Here is a 23,611-nt window from a genome sequence, read left to right as displayed (position 1 = left end):
GTGAAATTAAGGAAACACTCCCATTTACCATTGCAACAAAAAGAATAAAATAAATAGGAATAAACCTATTTAAGGAGACAGAAGACCTGTATGCAGAAAACTATAAGACACTGATGAAAGAAATTAAAGATGATACCGACAGATGGAGAGATATACCATGTTCTTGGATTGGAAGAATCAACATTGTGAAAATGACTGTACTACCCAAAGCAATCTACAGATTCAGTGCCATCCGTATCAAACTACCAACAGCATTTTCCACAGAACTAGAACAAAAAATCTCACAATTTGTATGGAAACACAAAAGACCCCGAATAGCCAGTGCAATCTTGAGAAAGAAAAACGGATCTGGAGGAATCAGGCTCCCTGACTTCACACTATACTACAAAGTTACAGTAATCAAGACAGTATGGTACTGGCACAAAAAGAGAAATATACATCAATGGAACAGGATAGAAAGCCCAGAGATGAACCCACGCACATATGGTCACCTTATCTTTGATGATCAAGGAGGCAAGAATATACAATAGAGAAAAGACAGCCTCTTCAGTAAGTGGTGCTGGGAAAACTGGACAGCTACATGTAAAAGAATGAAATTAAAACACTCCTTAACACCATACACAAAAGTAAATTCAAAATGGATTAAAGACCTAAATGTAAGGCCAGACACTATAAAACTCCTAGAGGAAAACATAGGAAGAACACTCTATGACATAAATCACAGCAAGATCCTTTTTGACCCACCTCCTAGAGAAATGGAAATAAAAACAAAAATAAACAAACGGGACCTAATGAAACCTAAAAGCTTTTGCACAGCAAAGGAAACCATAAACAAGACAAAAAGAGAACTCTCAGAATGGGAGAAAATAGTTGCAAATGAAGCAACTGACAAAGGATTAATCTCCTAAATTTATAAGCAGCTCATGCAGATCCCAATCCAAAATGGGCAGAAGACCTAAATAGACATTTCTCCAAAGAATATATACAGATTGCCAACAAACACATGAAAGGATGCTCAACATAACTAATCATTAGAGAAATGCAAATCAAAACTACAATGAGATATCATCTCACACCAATCACAGTGGCCATAATCAAAAAATCTACAAACAATAAATGCTGGAGAGGGTGTGAGAAAAGGGAACCCACTTGCACTGTTGGTGGGAATGTAAATTGATACAGCCACTATGGAGGACAGTATGGAGGTTCCTTAAAAGACTAAAAATAGAACTACCGTATGACCCAGCAGCCCCACTACTGGGCATATACCCTGAGAAAACCATAATTGAAAAAGAAACATGTACCACAGTGTTCATTGCAGCACTATTTACAATAGCCAGGACATGGAAGCAACCCAAATGTCCATTGACAGATGAATGGCTAAAGAAGATGTGGCGCATATATACAGTGGAATATTACTCAGCCATAAAAAGAAATGAAATTATTTGTAGTGAGGTGGATGGACCTAGAGACTGTCATACAGAGTGAAGTAAGTCAGAAAGGGAAAAACAAATACCACATGCTAACACATATTTGTGGAAGCTAAGAAAAAAAAAAGGTTCTGAAGAACCTAGGAGCAGGACAGGAATAAAGACGCAGACATAGAGAATGGACTTGAGGACAGAGGGAGAGGGAAGGGTAAGCTGGGACGAAGTGAGAGAGTGGCATGGACATATATATACACTACCAAATGTAAAATAGATAGCTAGTGGGAAGCAGCCGCATAGCACAGGGAGATCAGCTCGGTGCTTTGTGGCCCACTAGAGGGGTGGGATAGGGAGGGTGGGAGGGAGATGCAAGAGGAAGGGCATATGGAGATATATGTATATGTGTAGCTGATTCACTTTGTTATACAGTAGAAACTAACACACTATTGTAAAGCAATTATACTCTAATAAAGATGTTAAAAAAAAAAATCACTTGTTGGCAGGTCCCAAACCCCACCTCCAGGGGTTTCGTTTCAGTGGGTCCAGAGTTGGAGGTAGGTGGGCTGGAGTTAATCCAGATGATTCTGGTGCAAATGGCCCATGGGTTACTCTGACTATTCCAGACACGCCCCCCCCCAACACACACACACTTTACAATGCCACATCCCACGAAGCCATACGTATCCCATTGCCCTGACCAGGAGGGAGTATGCCCTCCTATGTTCTCTTGTACATTTTGTGATCTGTAGCGGCCATCTGGCCAGCTCTTTTTGCCTAGCATCAGATTTAACAGACATAGTATCCCATGTTATGGCTGTGAGAACTTATTCACTTATTTTCTCTTGTTGAGGTTTTTTTTTTTTAAAGCAAAAACAAATACACAGGGAATGTAAAATCATACAGCTGGTATAGAAAATGGTATGGCGGTTCCTCAAAAAATTGAAAATGGAATGATCCAGCAATTCTTCTTCTGGGTATGTATCCAAAGGAGTTGAAAGTAAAGAGTTGAACACATATTTGAAAACCAGTGTTCATAGCAGCATTATTCACAGTAGCCAAAGGGTAGCAACAACCCATTGAAGGACGAATGGTTAAGTAAAATAAGTATATCCATGCAGTGGAATATTACTCAGCCTTAAAGAGGAATGGTGTCTTAGTTTCTGCTATGTAACAAATGTCACATAAGACATTTGGCACACTGAGGACCTCAGGCTAAGTGAATTAAGACAGACACAGAAGGACAAATAGTGCATGATTTTACTTATATGAGGTCCCTGGAGGCGTCGCATTCATAGAGTAGAGGGTGGGCGCCAAGGGCTGGCTTGGGAGTGGGGGGAATTGCGGTTGTTGTTTAATGGCTACAGGGTCTCAGTTTGGGAACGTGAGAAAGTTCTGGAGACGTATGGTGGTGATGGCTGCACGACTCACTGACGCTGGGTGTGCACTCAGAAGTGGTTTAGATGGGAAGGTCTGTGTTACGTGTGTTTTACCAACATTGAGAAACAAGCAATGCCACGATGCGTACTTAACCATACGTAGGGCACACCCCTGGTTGCTTCCTTGAGACGTGTTCCTGGAAGTGCAGTTGCTGGTCGATGGGTGTGGTCTCCTCTTTCAGCTGCTCTTCTTACCTGGTCCAGGAGGACGGCTCAGCCCTCCTTGGGGCCGTGGGGCAGGGCGGTAGCCTTGCTAGCGACTTGTCTTGCTAGGTCACAGGAGCCACTGTGCTGGATGAGTGAGCTCTCCTGCTTGGGTTTCTTCCCCAAGGAGCCCATGGTGGGACCTCGGGGATGCATGAGTCTGCCCGGGATCATGTCCTCTGTTACCCAGATGCCTCCTGCCCGTCCACCCAGGGGACTGGGTTACCTTGGGAGTCCTTTAGGCCCTAATTTCTTCCTACTTCCTTCTCTTCAGGTGTGTTCATAGTACTGCTGTCAGTTTAGACAGAGGTCTCCTGAAGCCAGGCCTCCTGCCCCCTTGATCAAACTTCACCCGCGCCCTCGGTTCGCCCTGTCGCGGCCTCAAGAATGTACACGTGTTGCCAAACCCACCTCACTATCTTTTCTTTTTCTCACGTGGAACATTCTCAAACCAGTGCCTCACAAGTACTCTGTTTTTTTGTTTTTTTTTTTTGCGGTACGCGGGCCTCTCACTGCTGCGGCCTCTCCCATTGCGGAGCACAGGCTCCGGACGCGCAGGCTCAGCGGCCATGGCTCATGGGCCCAGCCGCTCCGCGGCATGTGGGATCCTCCCGGACCGGGGCACGAACCCGTGTCCCCTGCATCGGCAGGCGGACTCTCAACCACTGCGCCACCAGGGAAGCCCTAGTACTCTGTTTTAACTAAAGGTCATACAGTACAGCCCTCCAACAGAACACATTTTCTTTTTGATCAACACTGCAAACTAAAGGTGTGTGGAATTCCATACTGTTTATTGATTAATGATAATTTTAAATGGAAGCTTGTGCTCCTCATTTACATGATGAGCTATCACACACCGCTTTCACTATTACCTTTGTTTTGTCCTTGTTTCCCAATCCTCGTGTTACAGTGGGGTTGAATCGTGTACCTTAAGAAGTGGTTTTAAAGGTTCCCGCTCCCATGACGTGAACGGATGTGTGAGGGGTTATCAGGTGGTAGTGCCGCCGTGTGCTTGGGTCTTGGGGTTTTGGAAATAAGCCTAAAGAAGCCCTGTTGAGCCGGGCTCAGCCTGGAGTTGTCTGAGCTGTGACCTGAGCCCCAGGTCTCCCGCAGTCCATCCATCTCTTTAAAGACTTCCCGCCTTTTCTGTGTCTCTGAGGGTAGAACAGTTCTTGAGTGTTGTCGCCTGGCTTCCTGGTCTCTGGGTTTTTAGAAGTTGAAACCTAGTGGCCAGCAGGGATGACTGGACAGGACTCCTGAGTCTCTGTTTACAGAGTAGGAGCTGCAGGTTTTCAGCCCAGAGGCCACACAGAGAAGGTGGTCCCGTTGCTGCGTGCCTTCCAGCAGCGGCCGGGGCAGTGCTGAAGCAGGAATGGGATCCGGGGTCCATGCCTGTGCAGTTTGGTCTCCGGAATTGGGCACCACCTGGGAAAGGCAGGCCCTGCAGCTTGAAGCGCCTCCTCTGTGGGGAGTGGGGTTGCGGGGGCGGGGGGGGGTCGGCGCATCTGAATGATGGCACTGCACCTGGGGCGTGGCCAGGAAGCCACTGCTGGAGAGTCTGACTTGGCCTTGGGCAGTGCGAGAGCCATACCCTTGTGGCTGTGCAGAGGCCACCTGCCCCCGGCGTCCCGCCCCCGCCGGTCTCGGCGGGGGGGGGGGGGGGGGGAGCAGCACAAACCCGGGCCACGCTGCAGGGGCTCTTGTTTGCATGGCTGGTCGAGGGGGCGGAGTGGCATGGAGGGGGGTAGAGGAAAGCCAGTTTCTTGCTTAGTTTATTCGAATATGGAGCCAGGCCCCTTGACGCTTTGTTGAAACAGCTGCTCAAAAGTTCCAAAGCATTTGGGTGTCTGATGGCCTCTGTGAAGTTCAGCTGAAGGGTGTGAGCCTCGGGCCGCCCTGGACAGGGGGTGGGGGTGGTGGTGGGGGGGGCTGCTGTGTGCGAGCAGGTAGCCTCAGCCTGCAGGTGTCACAGGAAGATGCAGAGGCCCGGACCCATCAGCGGCAGTGGAGCATTTCTGAAGGAGTTCATTTTTCTCTTCATTTGACCCTTCCTAATTTCCCCTCATTATTAAATTGTTACATTTCAAATTATCTTTACTTCAAAGGAAAATGGAGAACCTCGTTTAAGAGTCTGACTCCTCTGTGTTACTCTATGTGGGGCTAATTTTTTTTTTTTTTTTTTTACTGTAGGCAGGCCTCACTGCTGCGGCCTCTCCCGTTGCGGAGCGCAAGCTCCGGACGCACAGGCTCAGCGGCCATGGCTCACGGGCCCAGCCGCTCCGCGGCATGTGGGATCTTCCCGGACCGGGGCACGAACCCGCGTCCCCTGCATCGGCAGGCGGACTCGCAGCCACTGCGCCCCCAGGGAAGCCTGTGGGGCTACTTTGTACCTCAGGGCAGGACTCTTGTTTCTAAACTGCTGCCACGTGCTCCGGACTCTGCCCGTTGCTCCCCCGCTTCCAGGAAGGCTTCTGCCTGGAGGGTATCGCTGCCCCTCGGCTAGTGAGGGGCCCCGCAGAGTGTGTGGTCGTCTGTCTGACAGATGCTTCTCCACGGGCTCTTCCTGCTCTTTCAGGTCTGAGCAGACTTGGCCCAGCCTGGAAGGGGAGTGAGGAGGAGGCCGGTCGTCGTCATGCTCCCCCAGTCACCCTCTGGGCACCCGTCTGCCTGTCCCACATGGCGTTGGCTGGTCCTGGGCCCATAGGGACTGGGGGCCTTGCAAAAGTAGACATGCAAGTTGCTTCATTGGTTTTAAATAAACTTCCCATTGATTTAATAATAGTTTGCACACTCCTTTGACTAACATAGAAAAATAGAAAACAACTTAAATCTCTTAACAGTGTTTCAGAAAAAATATCTCTTGGCTTAAAAGGGTTTACTTGTTTTGCTTACTTATTTTCCTATTAGTATCTTTAACTCGCTGAGGTTGGAAAACATTAGGGAGCTCTGAAAAGAATGGGGAATTGGCATTCAAGGCTGGTTCAACCTCTCCCCCTCCTAGGTTTTAGTTTCTCAAGGTCTTCTACTGGTAAACATCTTTTCAATGTAAGTATTTTCTAATCCACAAAGTTGGCTTGTGTTCAGGGCAGAGTTAGGGTAGAAATCTCGGCACTGTGCCTAGCGGTTCTCACACCTTGAGGCCACGTCCTCGCAAAATGTCCAAGAAAGGGTTTTTCTTCTGGTGGCCAGGGAAGGGCCTCCATGAGGTGGTCTGAAAGGGAGAGATCGTGGAATTACCTTGGGAGGAATGTTGATGCCAGAACCCCTGTGTGTGACGAGTGGGGCCATGGGCCCCCTCTCTGCAGGGGCTGCGCTGGGCTGTCAGGACGTACCACCGACAAGCGGAAGTCTTTGGGCTAACGTTCTAGCGATGGCAGACACCGAGAGACCCCAAACTGATAGCAGGGGTGGTGGTGCTATGCAGCGAGGGTCATGATGGGGTGGGGAGAGGGTTGGGGGCTTCTTGGAGGAAGTGACATCTTTCCTGAGACCTCTCTTTTGAGACCGAGCTAGGCTTGGGGAGACTGAGGGAAGAGCTTTGCAGGCCCAGGGTTAACTATCGCAGAGTTTCGGGGAGCAGGCGGATTGCCGTGTTCAGGCGGCAGAGGAAAGTCCAGTGGGAGGTGAGGAGGCCCCAGGGGCCCTGCGGTGCAGAGTCTGTGGGCCCTGGACTCGAGGCTCAGTTTCAGCAGGTTTCTGTGAGCCGTCCTTGGGTACGACGTGACTGCAGGTGCCGACTTCAGCAGGAGGGGTGAGGAGGCGAGAGAGTGCTCTTGGAAACTGGGCAGTGCGCTGGCTCTGGGGGCCGGGAGGAGGGCCTGTGGGTACTGAGCCGTGGCCCCTGCGTAGCCCTGGGCTCTGGCTCCGGCCCTTGCACTCACCTCCTCTCGGCCGCTGCACACCAGCGAGCCGTCTAGTCTGTGTGCCCCACGCAGGTGTTGGGACTGTTTGCACTCCGCTAGGAGTTCCATTCTGTCTCTCAAAGACATTTTAAAAATAAAATCAGCCATTTAAAAAAATTGAAATATAGTTAATTTACAATGTTGTTAGTTTCAGGTGTACAGCACAGTGATTCAGTTAAATACATCTATTCTTTTTCAGATTCTTTTCCAGTATAGGTTATTGCAAGATATTGAATATAGTTGCCTGTGCTGTACAGTAGATCCTTGTTGTTTATCTATTTTATATACAGTAGTGTGTATATGTTGATCTCAAATTTCAAATTTATCCCCCCCTCCCCACTTTGGTAACCATGAGTTTGTTTTCTATGTCTATGGGTCTATTTGTGTTTTGTAAATAAGTTCATTTGTATCCGTTTTTTAGATTCCACATGTAAGTGATATCACATGATATATGTCGTTCCCTGTCTGGCTTAACTTCACTCAGTATGGCAGTCTCTAGGTCTGTCCATGTTGCTGCAAATGGCATTATCTCATTCTTTTTTTATGGCTGAGTAGTATTCCTGTGTGTGTGTGTGTGTGTGTGTGTGTGTGTGTGTGTACATCTTCTTTATCCACACATCTGTTGATGGACACTTAGGTTGCTTCCATGTTTTGGCTCTTGTAAATAGTGCTTCAGTGACCATTGAGATGCATGTATCTTTTTGAATTAGAGTTTTCTCCAGTCCCTCTCCCAGGGGTGGGATTGCAGGATCATATGGTTGTTCCATTTTTACTTTTTTGAGGAACCTCCATACTGTTCTCCATAGTGGCTGTACCAATTTATATTCCCACCAACAGTGTGTGGGGGGGTTCCCTTTCCTCCGCACCCTCTCCAGCATGTCTTATTTGTCGATGTTTTGATGATGGCCATTCTGACCTGGTGACGTGGTACCTCACTGTAGTGTTGATTTGTATTTCTCTAGTAATTGGCGATGTTGAGCATGTTTTCGTGTCCCTGTTGGCCACCTGTATGTCAAAGCCATTCTTGGAGTGTGTTCTCCCGAGCCGTGGTGCTGAGCTAGAGGAGGGGGTTCAGACTGAGGCTTACTGCTGCTGAGCGTGGGTGGCCTTTGAACCAGCCCTCAGTGTCTTTGAGTCTCAGTTTCCCCATTTGCAAAATGGAAACAGTAGACAGCAGGGCTGCTCTGAGCATTAACTGAGATCGTTAAGCTGGAATACTTTTGAAAATTACGAGGCATTGGGCATGTGTGTATCTGTTGTGGTTGTTACATTGCTGCTGTTCTTATACCTGGATTTTGAAGGGGAAGGGAGGAAAGGCAAGTGGAATGCACTGGGCACCTCCTCTGCTTGCTGCCTGGTAGGTGCTTTTAAACCTCGCTTCAAATCCTCTGCATGGTGACATTGTTATGTATGGACCCTATTTTTACAGGTGAAGTAAAATCAGGGCTTATAAAAGTAGTGTCCCCAGTGTTACGTGGCTAGCGGCTGGCTGTGGTGTGAGCCCAGCTGGCGGTGAGAGCACAGCTCCACACCCCGCTGCTCCGGGGACGGTGCACAGGCCCTAATTCTCCCCAGGCCTGTGAACCGCCAGTGGCTGGAGTGGCTTTGGGCCGCCTTCTAGTGTCAGCCAGTCCCCCTTCAGGGCACAACCAGCACTGACATGTGTTCTTGATCTCCCCAGGACCCCAGAGGACCTGTCCAGGTTCATCGTGGAGCTGCAGCAGCGCGAGCTCACCCTCAAGGACAGGAACAGCTCCATCACCAGCAGGTAGGCCTGGCGGCCCATGGTTTTGTGGCGACATGTCCGCTTCGGAAAGCAGGGTGCCGGTGAGTGTGCCCCTGGCTGAGGAGTGGCTGTGCTTCACCATCCCTGCCTCGGCCTGAGCGAGCGGGAGCTGGGGCAGCGGGGTACCCCGTGGCAGTGAGACTCAGCTGAGGCGGCGGGTGTACTGTCATCTGGACGCTGTGGCAGATCAGCCCTGGAGCCCTGGGCTGGCTTCCAGGGCATGGGGTCTGGGAGGAAGACGTGTGCCCCACCAGGAGCATTTGCGTCTTTGTGGAGGCGTGGGCTCTGAGTGGCCCCATGAACGTGTGGAAACCTGGAACCTGGGTTGAAGTGTCTGAGTGTTTGTACGTGTGTGGACTTGTGTCCTCGGGAACGGTCCCACGTAGCAGCACAGCCGGGGCATTCGTGTCCACGCCCGGGCAGGCAGCTCTGACTCCCTCCAGGGCCTGAGGAATTGGTTCCATACCAGTTCTGCCTCTGACACCTGCTGGGTGCCCCAGGAGTCAGTTCAGCTCCGCCACTCACTCCCAGGTCAGCCACACCCCACAGGTGAGGGCTCGGTCCCACAAGGTGCGCCTGCCTCGGGGTTCCCAGGCTACCCGCACTCCATCTGACTGCAAATTCAGGGTCCCCCCAGCCCCTCTCTGCCGGTTTGCTAGAATGATCGACAGAACTCAGGGAAGCACTTTATTTAGGATTACTGGTTTATTACAAAGGGTGCAGCTGGGATCAGCCGGCTGGGAAGAGATGCATGAGGCGTGTGTGTGGGGTGGGGGCAGAGCTGCCGTGTCCTCTCCAGGTGTGCTGCCCTCCCAGCTCCTCCTTGTGTCCAGTGACTCGGAAGCCGCATTGTTCAGCAGTGTCTGTGGAGTTTCCTGCTTGATTAAGTAGGAAACTTAATGGCCAATCATGGCCATTGGTGATTCACTTGGTCTCTATCTCCGCTCCCCTCCCTGGAGGCGGGGTGGGGGTGGAGCTGAAAGTTCCAACTTCTCTTCTGCTGGTTGGTTCCTCTGGCTTCTCCCCCGCCCTTCCTGCCCAGGGCTCTGGCTGAAGGGGCTTGTTCACAAAAGGCACTCACCTCGTTCAGGAAATTCCAAGGGTTTGTGGAGCTCTGTGCCGCGTAGGGCACCAAACCAAATGCTTGTTCCTCACCGAGCCGCGCTTGGACTGTTGCAGGGCTGTCCGCCTCTGTCCCCTGGGGCTCAGGCTGGTTTCTCTCGTGCTTGCAGGGTGGCTGACCAGGTTCTGGGTGTCGCATAAGAGGTGGAAAGAGAGGTCTCCTTCTTGGGTCTCCTTTTTGGAACAAGGAAACCTGTCTGAGGACCCCCACTGGCGGCAGACTCCCCCCACCCCAGTCACTCTCACTGGCCCAAATGGGGTTGAAAGTCTGCCCCAGACCAGGTATCTGTGGAGGATGGTGTTAAACTAGTCAGTTCCCATGTGATTCACTTGAGGGTGGAAAGCTGAGTGAGGTCAGCCCCTCCAGTGGGTGAAGGGCTTGGGGGCAGGCTGAGAGGACGGTGACCACAGAGGGACCCCGGGTGCCCTGCACTGGCTGGCTAGCTGGTTGGGGGTGGAAGTCAGCCTGCTGTCCGCGAACATCCTCCGCGGCCTCACCCCCGTGCAGTTGGCGTTTCAATACTTTATTAATAACCGAAGGAAGGCTTTCTTATTTGGGGGGCTGATGTCTCTTTGAAAATTGGCTTTTAGAAGCATCTGGTTATGTTGGACATAATCGCATCAATTTAGCTTAAAAACCTCAAATGAGGACTTCCCTGGTGGCGCAGTGGTTGAGAGTCCGCCTGCCAGTTCAGGGGACACGGGTTCGAGCCCTGGTCCAGGAAGATCCCACATGCCGCGGAGCAACTGAGCCCGTGAGCCGCAGCTGCTGAGCCTGTGCTCTAGAGCCCGTGAGCCACAACTACTGAGCCCTGTGCCACAACTACTGAAGCCCACTCGCCTAGAGCCTGTGCTCCTCAGCAAGAGAAGCCACTGCAACGAGAAACCTGCACACCGCAACGAAGAGTAGCCCCCGCTCGCCGCAACTAGAGAAATCCTGCATGCAGCAACGAAGACCCAACACAGCCAAAAAAAAAAAAAAAGTTAATTAATTTTTTAAAAAGTTAAAAAAAAAAACCTCAAATGATAAAGACTGCCTTTTGCTTTCAAAGCTACTGTCAGATGAAACAGGCATTAAAAGTGATTTGAAATTAAAGCGTTTGACATTTTTCCAGGCGATCCTCTTTATTTTACTTTGAATTTGAAAAAGAATGAACTATTAGAGGAATGGAAACTTGTCTGCATTTTTCTCCCGCCAAACTGAGAGGTACTTTCTAAAATGACCTGCTTTGAGCAGCAGCAGGAAATCCAGCCTCTCAGCTTCATGAATGTAGCTCTCGTCCGCAGCTCCGGCAGTGCTTTCGACTGTGGTCACACATATAGATTCAGCCGCCCCGCCTCTTCTTTGGGATTGGTTCAGGAATGGACTCTCCACCTCCGGGAGCAGTCCTTCGTGGTGGCTGGTAGGTCTGCGTGACTCCTGCCAACTTGTCCACCTCTCAGGACCCTTGGGCTCCCTCTGAGAGCCGATGCAGTCACCCAGGAGCAACTGAGTCTCGGGCATCCCGAGAAAGAGCTGTGTGCCTCACCTCTTCTGCAGGATGGGCCCTGGGAGGTGAGGTGAGGTGTGACATAAGGCCTCAGCCGATAAGGGGCCGTCGGGTTCCTGCCCCATCTGTTCATGGTAGAGTCCCGTGCAGGCCCTGTGAGGAGGTGGCAGGGAGCTGGGGTCCAGTGCCCTCGAGGCCCTGGCCGAGCAGAACGGGGAGAGGACATGTGCGCCGCACCATTCACGCTCGCAGGGGTCTGGGCAGCTGCTGCTCTCACAGCAGCAGGCCGACGTGGCCGTGATGGGGGCGGTCCGTGCGGAGGCCAGGAAACCTTGTGAGGCGGGGACAGCTGATTTCACTTCCTCACGTCTTTAAAGGCAGTTGGGCAGAAATTCAGGTTAGGCGGGAAGAGGCACCTTGGCAAGAGGGTGAAAGCCTGGGGTCTGGCCAGCACGCAGGCAGGCGGGGGTCCGGTCGGAGGGTTCGGAGGGCTGTTTGGGGTCGGGGGCGAGATGGCAGGAGGTGCCTGGCGTTCAGCAGCGCTCAGGAGACCCCAGGTGGCGTGCAGGTGGTGGTGGGGCCAGAGGTCTCGCGGGGTTCTGGTTGGCACCTTGTAAGCGTGTCCTTCAGGGAGAGCTAATAGTTGTGTGGCTCTCTGTTAGCGGGCTGTCCTGGACTGCCAGGCCAGCCTCTCTGTGCTTTCCGTTTCATGGCCGACCTCGGACAGCTCCAGGGCGCCACTGGTCACTGAGATGAATGGGTGTGTCAGTGCCTTTGGACAGGAGTTTAATTACAGCCCAGGGCAACTTGCCTTTCTTTTGTGGCCGCCCCAGCACTGGTTTTGGCGCTTGAACGCTGATCCTGTTTCCTTGGAGGTGTGCTGAGGACACGCGAGTATTCAGGGTTTGTGAGCGGCTCTAGGTGTGTCCCTGTCAGTGTTCTCCATGCAGAGCTCCCCTGACACTGCCATGCAGCCGCCTGTGCCCTAGCGGGTCCCTAGAGCATCCTGGCGTCTTCGGGACCCAGCACCTCACTCCATAGCCCTGGCGTTTGCAGAGCCAGGGGCGCTGTGGGCCGGGGTGGACGGGAGGCTGCGTCTCTTTGTGGCTCAGAACGTTGTGGACGACCTCGAAGGACAGGGGAGCAGGGAAGCTTGTGCGGGGACACGTGGGGCTGTGAGGCCTGCATTTCTCTGCCTTGGTGGAGAGTGGGGGATGGAGTGGAGCGGAGGCTCCTGGGGTCCAGTTCTCACCTGTGCACACTGCGTGGTGGAGATGGTGAGAGTGGTGAAGCTGGCTGAGCCTTTGTCGGTACCCGGTTCCATCTCACCTGAATGCTGCGAGATGGTGCTGCTGTCCTCTCTTGCACAGCAGAGTCGAGCCCTGTATTGAACAGCTGGGAAGCCATAGAAACAGGATTTGAATCCTGGTCTGTGCGTCCTAGGAGCTCCACACGGTTTATTTGGGGCTGGAGCCCCAGTCCCTGAGAGGTCCCTGAGAGGTACTACATGTGGCTGCAGAGAACCCTGGGTCATGCGTTTCTCTGCTCCATTGGAGACGTGCGTCATGGGCCGGCTGGTGTGAGCCTCAGGCCGCATCCTTGATGCGGATTTAGAACCTGCTGTAGAAGTGGGTGAGGAGAAGCCGTGCAGACTTCGTGGTTCTGCCCGCCGCGCTCCGTGCGCTCCTGCCGAGCCCGGCTCTTCGTGGCTGATGATCCCTCTGTACACTCAGCTTCAAAGGCTGCCTGATCGCCCCCGAAGCACACCAGCTCTGGGCTGCTCTGATGACTGAAGTTTTTTGTTTGTTTGTTTTATAAATTTGTTTATTTATTTTTGGCTGCGTTGGGTCTTTGTTGCTGCGCGTGGGCTTTCTCTAGTTGCGGTGAGCGGGGGCTACTCTTTGTTGCGGTGCGCGGCCTTCTCATTGCAGTGGCTTCTCTTGTTGCGGAGCACGGGCTCTAGGCGTGCAGGCTTCAGTAGTTGTGGCTCACGGGCTCAGTAGTTGTGGCTCACGGGCTCTAGAGTGCAGGCTCAGCAGTTGTGCTCGGGCTTAGTTGCTCCGCGGCATGTGGGATCTTCCTGGACCAGGGCTTGAACCCATGTCCCCTGCACTGGCAGGCAGATTCTTAACTACTGCGCCACCAGGGAAGCCCTGCAGTTTGTTTTGAAGCTCAGGTCTTTCCTCCTCTGGGCTCTGCATGTCTCAGAAGAGCCCTTGGCCTCAAGCTGTCAGTGTGTGAGGAGCCCTGCAGCGCCTGGAGCCCTGGTCTTGCCTTAGAACTCTGGCCTGTCCTGGACGCCCCTGGGAGCCTCCTGGTGCCTTGGCCAGGGCCACTGACCGGGGAGCCGGCCGGCCCCCTCCACATGGCGCTGCCCTCCTCATGCTGGGGGCTCTGGGCGGCGTTGGGAGGAGATGATTGTTGTTTAGTGAAGGGGGCTTGAGAATGAACGGATGGAGTACCATCTGCCTCGGGAGGTGGAGCCCTTGGCTACTGTGTTTTCCTGGCATCTGCCAGGTTGATGGGTTTCTCTGCGCCTCCCAGGGGTGCTTCAGGTCAGCATGACAGTCATGATTCTTAATGTGGCTCTTTTCTCACTTTGTGCAAACCATTTAGTCTGTCGTTTTGAACCTCGGAATACAATTAGGCCTTGTTACCTTTGTCACCTCTGTGTGTGTGAGTTATGGTAGACTCAAGCTGTCCAGAGGCCAGCCAGGCAAGCGACGGGAGCAGAAGATTCCTGATGACCAGCGCGTGGGCGGGAGAACCTGCTTCCTGTGCATCTGGCTGGATTTCGTGCTGTGTCTGACCCGGGCCGGGGAGGGTCTGCAAGCTCTCGCCGGTCTAAACGCAGGCTTCCTGCAGTCCAGTCTTGCCCCACCATGGAGTAGCTCTGTGTCGCCGTGTCCCCATCTTCTCTGCCTCACCTGTGAAGGTGATGGCGATAGGTCGTAGGATTGCCGTGTGAGTCGCCACAGAGCCTCGGTAAAGCGCTGGGAGTGTGCCTGGTGCAGTGAGCCAGCGTTGGCTGGGGGTTATGGCCATGGCTGTCACTGTCCTCTTGTTTGAGGTGCCTGGGAAAGTGTGACTTCTGGCGTAGCGCAGGGCAGGGCAGTGGTGAGCTTTCCGGTGGGCTCATTAGGAGTGAGAAGGTGTGTCTTTTGGGGTGGGGGGCGGCAGAGAAGATGGGAAGGGGTTGAAGGTGTGGGCACACCTGAAAGATGAGGATGCGGGGTTTGCTGTGGATCACACGTTGCAGGTAAGACAAAAAGACAAGAGTGAGGTCTTTGGTGAGAGCGTGTGAATGGTGGATTTGCCTCTTATGTTGCTGGAGAACTTAGCAGAAGAGCAGGTGAAGGCAGAGGGAACCGGGAATTCAGTTTTGGACGCGTGGTGATGGCAGTAAGAGGCCTGGTCGACAAGCACCTGAAGGTTGGAGAGGGTGGTTGGCTGTGGAGGCTGCGGTTGGCTTAGCCATCTAGACTAGGGGCGTGAGTGTGGATGCGACTCCGCCCATGGCCTGCAGCTGACCAGGCAGGCGGGAGCGCCATAGAGCAGCGGTGAAGTCCTCCTTCACCTGGACCGAGGGATAGTGGGGCAGCTGGGTGAGAGCTGGCTCAGGCCCACTGGCGCCCTTGCCTGCGGCGCTCCTCGCTCAGGCATCCGCGCGTAGCCTGGCCCTCCCTCCTGGGGTTGTGCTTGGGCAGTTCCTGGTGACTGTGCCGCAAGTGGCACTGTGGACGCCTGCCCTCAACACGCTCCGTGCGTGCCCTGTCCCCCACTGCCGTGCAAGCTCCCTGGACCCAGACGAGGGCCTGGCCCAGCGTGCGCTTGTTGAGCGAGTGAACGAATGAACGGCTCAGTTGATTGTGCACAGTAACATGACAGATAGACGGAGTAAGGCCTGCAGCCTGGCTGCCTGTGCCGTGCCCGTCCTGGGCCACCAGCCTGGAAGTCAGGTGGGCAGAAGCCCAGGTCGGGCTCTGCACGGGCTGGCCAGCCTCTGACCCTGTCCTCTGTTGGGCGGGCTGGGCGCCATCGTGGGGGCCAGGCTTTGCCTCGTTCCTCTGTGCTCCCTCCATCTTGCATGGTGCCCCAGCTCCATGGGCTTCCACGGGTTCAGTGATCACCCAGTGGCCTTGACTGGGAGGCAGGGACCCTAGGGAAGTCTGCACCACGGTGCTGACCACGGGCCACAGCCAGTCTGTCTCAGCTTCTTGCCAGGGTGACTCGTGTGTGCCCTATGGGGACCTTCCCAGGCCCTCTTGACCCTTTATCCCCCAGGAGGGTGCTGAGCCTGGCAGGGAGAGCACGGGAGCCGCAGAGAAGCCGTTGTGGAGGATGGTCTGCTCCCGTCCCAGGTAGGGGTGGTTTGAGCGAGCGCCAGCCATCCCCCACCTGGTCTCACGCTTGCCTTAGCCTGGTTACTGTCCCCGCAGCAGTGGCCCCAGGGGTTTTCAGTGATGAAGACCAGGGCCTCGCCTGTCCGGTCAGCTCTTGGTGCCACTCGACATAAATGGGCTTTGGCAGGAGGTGTGGAACCAGCCTGTGTCTCAGGCTCGTCTCCACACGTTCCTCCGTGGTGCTCGTGCGGTGCACAAGTTCCAAGGACGCCGTGGGGCACGCCGGCCATGAGCTCGATGGTTCTAGACCAGGAAGCCCCTTCTTCAGGCCAGGCTGAGCTCCCACAGCTGGTGCTGGTCACACGGCTCACATGGCATGTGGCCACAGGGAGGAGCGCCGAGACGTGTGTGTGTGTCTCCGGGGTGGGGGATGGAGTGGCTCCTGGCAGACACACGCAGCCCCGGACTGTCGGGCTCTGACTTGTAGCTTCATCCCTGCACCTTCCTTCCGACTACTGGCTGTGAGATCTTGAGGAAGCTCCAACTTTATGGAGCCCTCGTTTTCTCTCCTGCGAATCGGTCATGATGACATTTATTCACATGCTGACCGTCTCCCAGGGCCCTTTTAGGTTCTCTGAGAGTTGGCGCTGGGCTGCTTTCCGTGGCTGGCTGCTTCAGTGCAGAGGCCAGAGCACAGCCGTCTAGGGCGGCCTAGCCGTCTGTCCGGGGTGGACGGCGCCATCCAGCAGGACTCTCTGCGATGCTAGCAGTGGTCCACGTGCTGTTGGGGGCAGTGGCCGCTGGCCACACGCAGCTGTTGAGCACTTGAAATGTGGCTGGTGTGACCGAAGCGTGCGTTTAAGTCACCACGTGTGGAGAGGCTGTCCTGCCTGTCCCCGTGCTGTCAGCTGTCCTTTCCTCCCAGTCTTGCCTCGCTCTTCACAGCACTAACCTGACACATTCGTGTGTTGATCGGTGGGTTAACGTTTCTTGTGTGCTTCTCCCTCTTGGAATGTAAACTCCATGAGAGTACAGTGACTTCGGGGGTGTGTGCTGCTAGAATCGAGGCCTAGCAGTTGTTTGTTGAGTGAATAGTAAATGTCTTCTCTCTCCCCTGTTAAGACACGCTGTTAAGTCCTGGTGGGGTGGGAGGGGGACATGTGCTGGCTCTTTGGGTGCCTGTGTCCCTGCCCTGGCCCAACCAGGATCGGGGCAGGCGGGACGTATTCGGTGCTGACCCTGGAGCGTGGCTGGTGCTTCCGTTTGTCTCTGTCCAGTTGTCCATCAGTCCCGCCCTCCCTTGCTCTGGTGAATCAGGTGTGGCAGCAGCTGGAGTGGATGAGCTGGCACGTCCAGCTGCCTGCTGGCCGGCCTGGCACCGGCCCCCTGGGTCCCAGCCCCTGCCCCGGCCGCAGTGCCCTCCAGCTCTCCCCGTCGTCCCCTCGGCCTCGCTTTGTGGCAGATTGATGGCTTAAAACCCACTAGCGAGTGAACTTGGCTGTTCTGCTTTATACCTAAGTGATGAGTTATCTGGCACCTGGGAAGGTACTTTGTGCTCCAGGTTTGTGCCTGGTGCCCGAGTGGGGCTGGCCAGTTTCCCTAGTGGCCGCGGCGCTCGGCAGTGTCATTGAGATCACGTCTGTAAAAAGCGCTGGCCGCTTCACGGCGTTACGTGAACCTCAGTGGGGTGAGTGCCTGCCATGTGGTGCGTGCGTGCGTGTGTGTACACACATACACAAACACGTGTACATGCTCACATGTACTCACACACGAGTATGGAAGCACTGAGAAAATATAAGGCTGTTTGTTCCCCGGGAGAGATCTTTTCTTACTTCCTGGCTACCTAGTAGACCAGGGAACGTTTCTTAGAGGAAGTAGCTCTTGTATGAGATCCGGCCGGAATTGTGGAAAACAGCAAAACCCCAGAAGAGACCATCCGGGGTGACCCAGAGCTGGGGCATCTGCAAGAGGGCAGCTGCTGGCGTCTCCTGGTGCTTGCCTCAGACCTCGGCCGCCGTCCCCTCCAGCTGCCGGCCCTCAGTCTGCGGTCGGGCTGGTCCACCCGGTGGTGGACGCGGATGAAGGGCTCCCGGCCCGGCTCCCAGGGCGCGTCCCGGGGGCACCAGCTTGGAGAAGCTGCCCCTGTCCCCGGCGCCCCTCCTAGTCCCACCCGGGCCGAGCGGCACCGGCTCTCAGCAGCCTGTCTGGACCGTGGCGGGCGTGTCTGCTGGGTGCCCGGGCCAGGCTGACGACCGAGAAGGCAGGACACGCGTCTGCCCGGGACACTGGCCTCCGCGGGGGCCGGGTGCCTGTGAAGGCTTCATTTCCCTTCTCTCCAAAATGGGGTTGGCACGGTGTCTGCTTCCCGGGGTGGTGGTTGCTGTGCACACGTGGCTCGTGGCAGGAAGCCGTCGTCTCTGTCGCTACTGAGCCGGTTCCCCCTTCTGTGGGACAGGCCGCCACAGGAGGGCTCGCCACCCCACGTCTGGTGTCTGGTGCACGCGCGCTGACACGGACCTCTCAGGAAGTCAGGGTGTTTCCTTCCCTCCCTGGTGGTGTGGGAAGAGCTGCGGCCAACGCCCCAGAGCTGTGTCTCTTAAGGGACGTTAGGGGCCAGCCTTGCCGCATGGGGCCTGCTTGGGGTGTTGGGGCCGAGCACGCTCACCTGTGCCCTCCCGCTGTCTGGGGCGCCGCAGTGTGGGCACAGCCTCTGGGCTCTGCCCAAGTGTGCCAGTCACGTTAGTTCTCGGACCTCCCTGCTTGCTTGGGACTCCTGGCAGGAAGAGGAGAAGCCAGCAGTTGCTGTGAGCATGCCGCTGAGTGCAGGGGACCCCCGGCCTCCTCGCCGGGCGGAGGGCACAGCACCTGCTTGCAGTGCCCATGTTTGGACGTGAGGTGGTGCCTGCAGCCCTCAGAGCCACTTCCTGCGGCTCTCTCCTCAGACCCTCCTCCGTGGCCTCCCCAGAGGGAGTGCTGTTACCAGGCTTCTAAATTTTGTGGCCAATTAGAAAGGGTGGGGAGAGCAGTGACCGAAAGCACTGGGGATGAATGGACCTCTTCCGCAGACGCCTCCCTGGGAATTGGGTTCTGCGTTCCTCTCCTTGAGTGGTGGTTCCTGGGTCTTCCAGTTGCTTCCCCATCAGTGTGGGTGAGAGCCTCGGGGCAGGGACATGGAGGCCGGGCGCCCGTGCTGCACCTCTGACGGTGGGTGCAGACCTTCAGGGCTGACGGCCGCTCCAGCTTGGCCCTGAGCCTGTTGGAGTTGCTTCACTTTCCAGACCGTGGCTGCCTGGCTTCTGTACCTGAGAGCAAACCCCCTCCCGCTAAGGGAGAATCTGGTCCATGCTGGGTCCAAAGGGAAGTCTGGTCTCGCTGGCAAACACTGTGGGGTTCCTGGCTGTGCCATCCCGGTGTGGGATCACCACCTAGCAGTGCCCTTGGCCTCGCCCAGGCTTGTGTGAGGATGAGCCAGGAGCTGTATGTGGAAGCCCATGGCTGCAGTTGGTACTTGGGGGACTTAACTGCCCAGAGGGCTTCCCTGGTGGGCCGGGCACGGTGGCTGCTCTGTGCTGTGTGACTCCTGTGGGGTCACCGCTCGGCAGTCTGTCCGCCCAGCTCTTCTCCAGCTCAGTGAGTGTAAAGAGTGCCCGTTGGGCTTTCACCGCAGGCTTGGGCTCGGCAGGTCTGGAATGGGGACCATGCTCCGTATTTCCTATATTTCCTGCTGGCGCCCCAGTGCTGCCGATGCTGCTGGTCCAAGGACCACACTTTGAGCAGCAACAGCTCGTCTTCCTTGGTTTCCTGTTCTGTCGTGTGGAGAGAGGCCTGCTCACTCCTTTGCCGTCAGTACCTTGCAGGAAGGTCCTTAAAGCACCATGAGCTCCCTGGAGGGAGGGTGGAGGAATTTTCTATAGGAAGATGGCCTTTGTTCTGTTAGGGGTCATCAGTCTCTTGCTTTTGTCACCCTCACTTCCGGTGGACACACACAGGTGTGCTGCCACCTGGAGGGGCGTGTGTGTGTGTCCCACACAGGCCCTGCCATCACCAGGTGAGGACTTTGGCCGACCTCTGGGCCCTCCGTTCCACACGCAGAACCGAAGGTTCTGAGCCTCCTGATGGGCCTGCTGGTGAGTTTGTGCCCACCTTGACCTGTAGCCGAGTCCCCAGCCTCTGACCCTGGAGGTTACCCTGCGCTCGTGTCCCAGAGACGACTCTGTCCTCGCGGGGCTCTCCAGCCCTGCTTGGGTGAGGGAGGACTCGGCTCTCACTCTGGTGCCCCTTCACGCCCATCTGTACAGCAGGCAGTGTAGACGCCGTGCTGGTGGAACGTGTGCAGTCTGAGGTTGCACTGGCAAAGACACCCGGTTTGGTCCTGGTGGCTCTGGAGGGGAAAGCAGCGGAGCAAGGTGGCTGGGAGGTGGGGGGGGCAGAGTGTGGGTCCGCAGTGGCTCTCCTGGGGCAAGGCCGCCCCCCGCCCCCCTTTGCCCGGGAGAGCCCTGGGCGCTGCCCTGTCTGCTGAGCAGGGGCCAGGGCTCCCCATCCTGCCGCTGCAGCCAGCTTGTGTTGTCTCCTCTCAGCAAGATGAGACGCCATTAATATTTCACACCCAGACTGTTTTCTTGCATGCTTTGCATTTCCATATTTAAAATGCCATTTACATATTCATGGATCATTTAAATAAGTTTTTATTGTTAAGGCATGTGGAAGTGGATAAAATGTGAAACTCCCCCTTTTATTCAAGCACTGGAAAAAATGTTCATCCCCAGAATGACATCAATTTCTGAGTGGTTAGCTCGGTAGCAGTGGCTGCAGGAAAATTACCGCGGGAGGCTGCGTGTCCGGCTCCATCTAGCCCTCCCCGCGGCGTGCAGATACCGGGCTGGGCAGGCCTGCGGCCCTTTTGCGCTTGTGGGTTTCTCCTGGTTTGGACCATGCCTTCCACCTGAGCTCCGACGATGTCATCTGTTTCCCTTTGGTGGTAGAATGCTTGGTTAGGACGTGGCCGACCCTCTCCCCGAGGCGCACCAGGCAGCCTCTGGTGGGCGAATCCAGGCACTTCCCAGAGTGCACCGCACTCTCCCACTTCCCTCCTCCTCATTTCTAGCGTCAGACGTGCCCTGTCCCTGACTCCAGCTTTGGCCTTGTATTTGAGGCAGCTTGGTACAGGGAAAGAGCCCAGCCCCCAGTGAGATGGAGGCTGTTCCTGGCTCTGCTGCCACCAGGCGTGGGGCTTGGACAGAGCCGGCCAGCCTGTCCACGCCGCAGTCCCCGTCTGTGGAAGGGGCAGCAGCACCTGCCCTCCTCTCCGCGCAGGGTCAGTACCACAGTCACTGAGGGTGTGCGAGGTGCTGGCCTGGGGCTGGTCGGAGAGCTCCTGGTCTTCCTGTTTCTTTGTGTCTGGGCACTAGCGAGTTTGGCCAAGCCTTTGCTTCCATAGTGTGTGGGTGGCAGGGAGCCGGTTGGAGAACCTGAGGACTGACCGGAACGGGAGGCCCTGGAGGGGCATCTGCGGGCTGCCTGCCAGCCTTGGGGTCTGGGGTTGGTCTGACCTTAAGCCAAGCATAGCTCCTGGAAGTGGCCAGGTGCTTCAGGGCCGTGGAGGGCTTTTGACCCCTCAGAGGTGTAGCCGTGATGGCCTGCTGTGTGGCTTGGTGTGTTGCAGAGGAGCTGATGGAGGGCTTTTCGGAGTCCAAATAATAGAGCACCAGCCTGGATGGTCCTCGGAGATCCAGGGAGACTGAGGCTTGTTCAGACCCAGACTACAGAACTCTTGACCTTAACATGAAATTTTATTGTCTCAGAGAGGCCTTTCTAAGTGGTAAACAAAGTCAAAATCAAATGTCATAGTCTGGTTTTTAAAAGGTCTTTAAATATGTTTGTGAACTTCTGACCATGAGATCTAAGCCACCAGGCCACATCCCACCCTCACAAATCCCGGGCACTGCCCGCACCGCTTTGCTTTCTTGGAGATGGGCTGAGTGAAGGTGTGCCGGTGAGGTCCCCGATGGCAGCCCTCAGGGGTAAGTCGCTTTTCCTGTTGTCTGAAGAGGGTGGCAGGTACCGTCGGCTTTTGTCAGCATGGCCAAGTGGAGGGTTGGCCTCCAAGTACCAGGACGTCGCGGACAGCAGTGTCAGGGGTGTGGCTCCCCAGCTACAGGTGTTGCATCTCTCCACGCAGAGACCCTCAGGCGGGCACATACTGGAACACCCTGGGTGGATTTCTTGTGGCTGGTGGGGGCTCTCAGGATGTATCTTTTGCTCCTGCCCAGCCTCTGGTGGTGTTTGAATGACAGCTTCTCCCAGCGCGTTTGTTTTTTCCCCACACACTCAGGGCTCTGGGCCGTCGCCAGTGGCTGGTTCCAGAGACCAGAGACAGGCCCAGAGCTGGGGGACCAGGTTACACTCCCAGGACCACGGACCCTATGGGCCAGGGGACATTGGCCCCATTGGCTGAAGGCAGAGGGGACCTCTGGGCACACCTTCCTTGGCGAGCCTTGGACCGCAGACCTGGGAACGCGGAGGAGGAAGGGCTGCCCTGTGTGCAGCGCTGGGGGGGCTTTGGGGCTGTGATTGCAGTGGAGTGAGGTGACGGGCCTCAGCTCAGATCTGGCCGTGCTCCTCACTCAGGCTCGCCCAGTGGGCAGGCGGCTCTGGGCGGTGCGTGACGGCTGCTGCGCGGGCTGCTGTCCAGGGCGCAGGGGTGAGCAGCCTCCTGTCGGCTCGGTCTCCATCACCTCCTCCTGCCCCGCCCCGCCCTGCCCCGTGCTGGCCCATCCGCCAGTGGGAGGAGGGCCTATCTGTCTGTCTGTCTGTCCGGGCCTGGGCTTTGCAGCCTGTTGCTGAACGTGGGCCCCAGGTGTTCAGCAACAGGCTGTGGACCCGGGTGCGTCCACATCTTCAGCTTCTCGGCACCTCGGCTGCTTTCCCATTTGGAAAGCCGGGGGATGGTCCCTGCTGCACCAGGTCCTTGGGGCGCCGGAGCTGGTGGAGCTCCCGGCATCTCCAGGTGCCCAGGAGTAGCAGCCATTGTCGCCTGAGGAGTAGCATCTGTGGTCTCCGGGTCCCCACGTTGCCTCTCAGCCTGCTTCCTTGTCTGCAGCGAAGGGCGGACTCACTTTTCCTTGGGCATCTTAGGAGGTCGGGCGGGCGCAGCCCCGCGTGGAGTTGGTGCCGCCTGGGCCGCGGGGCGGGAGGAGGCCGTCGGCCGGTCCTCTGGGCGGCCTCCCCCGGCCTGACCCTTCCTCAGCGCGGCCGAGCCGTGGCTGGAGCACCACCTCGCAGGGGCGGTTTCCTTCTGTTGTGTCAGTGGGATCTCTCTCTGGCTGGGGGCCCTGCATCAGGCTGAGTGGGTGCCAAGTGTGTGCCCGTGAGCCCCAGCTGGAGCCGGGCTGACGGGACGGAGGGCAGGACGGCCTAGTGACGGGAGTGTGGAGGGAGAGCTTCCCTCGGCGGTGGGTGACCTGCGCCCGGCCCCTCTTCTCTTCTCGGAGCTTGTGTGGAGGCAGCCCACGTTCTCCCACTCCCGCAAATGCTTGTGGGACGCTGGTCACAGGGAGCTGCTCCTGGAGGTGGCTCGGGGCGTCCCACTCCCTGTGTCGTCGGCGCGACGGCCACCCTGCGCTCTGTGGGGACGGACACAACGCGCAGGGGTCTTGGTGGCGGCAGCTGCCGTCAGGACTGGTACCGCGCCGAAACCGTGTGGGGCCCAGCTCGGTCCCTGCGTGGCTGTCCCTCTGTGGGACCTCGGCGGTCCCTGGAATGTAGTTGGGAAACTGCCGACCCAAGGAACTTCCTGTTTCAGGTTTCGGGGCCAGGGCTTCGCCCTGTGGGTCAGATCCCAGAGCCTTCGGGAAAAGCGCGCCTTTTCCTGCTGAGGGTTTAGATGTCGCCAGGTCACAAGT

At 56.0% G+C, this 23,611-nt stretch overlaps 1 protein-coding gene across 11 annotated transcripts in view; it reads left to right on the top strand.

Moving 5' to 3' along the window:
• MAD1L1 (mitotic arrest deficient 1 like 1) overlaps positions 1 to 23,611 on the top strand; it is a 380,571-nt gene that overhangs the window by 73,829 nt on the left and 283,131 nt on the right. For 10 of the 11 annotated variants that reach the window (XM_089895520.1, XM_089895514.1, XM_089895517.1 and 7 more), the window contains one exon: positions 8,651 to 8,737. The exons of the other annotated variant lie outside the window; for it this stretch is intronic. In XM_089895520.1, the coding sequence (XP_089751646.1) occupies positions 8,651 to 8,737 (87 nt within the window). The remainder of the gene's footprint in view (positions 1 to 8,650; positions 8,738 to 23,611) is intronic. 11 annotated transcript variants of the gene reach the window in all.

Source organism: Delphinapterus leucas, chromosome 15 (genome assembly GCF_059928025.1).
Source record: "Delphinapterus leucas isolate spDelLeu-1000000601 "Yukka" chromosome 15, BTC_Dleu_Yukka2, whole genome shotgun sequence".
Taxonomy (NCBI): domain Eukaryota; kingdom Metazoa; phylum Chordata; class Mammalia; order Artiodactyla; family Monodontidae; genus Delphinapterus; species Delphinapterus leucas.
The sequence above is the reverse complement of the archived record's forward strand: the minus strand, read 5'-3'. Positions and strand labels throughout refer to the sequence as shown.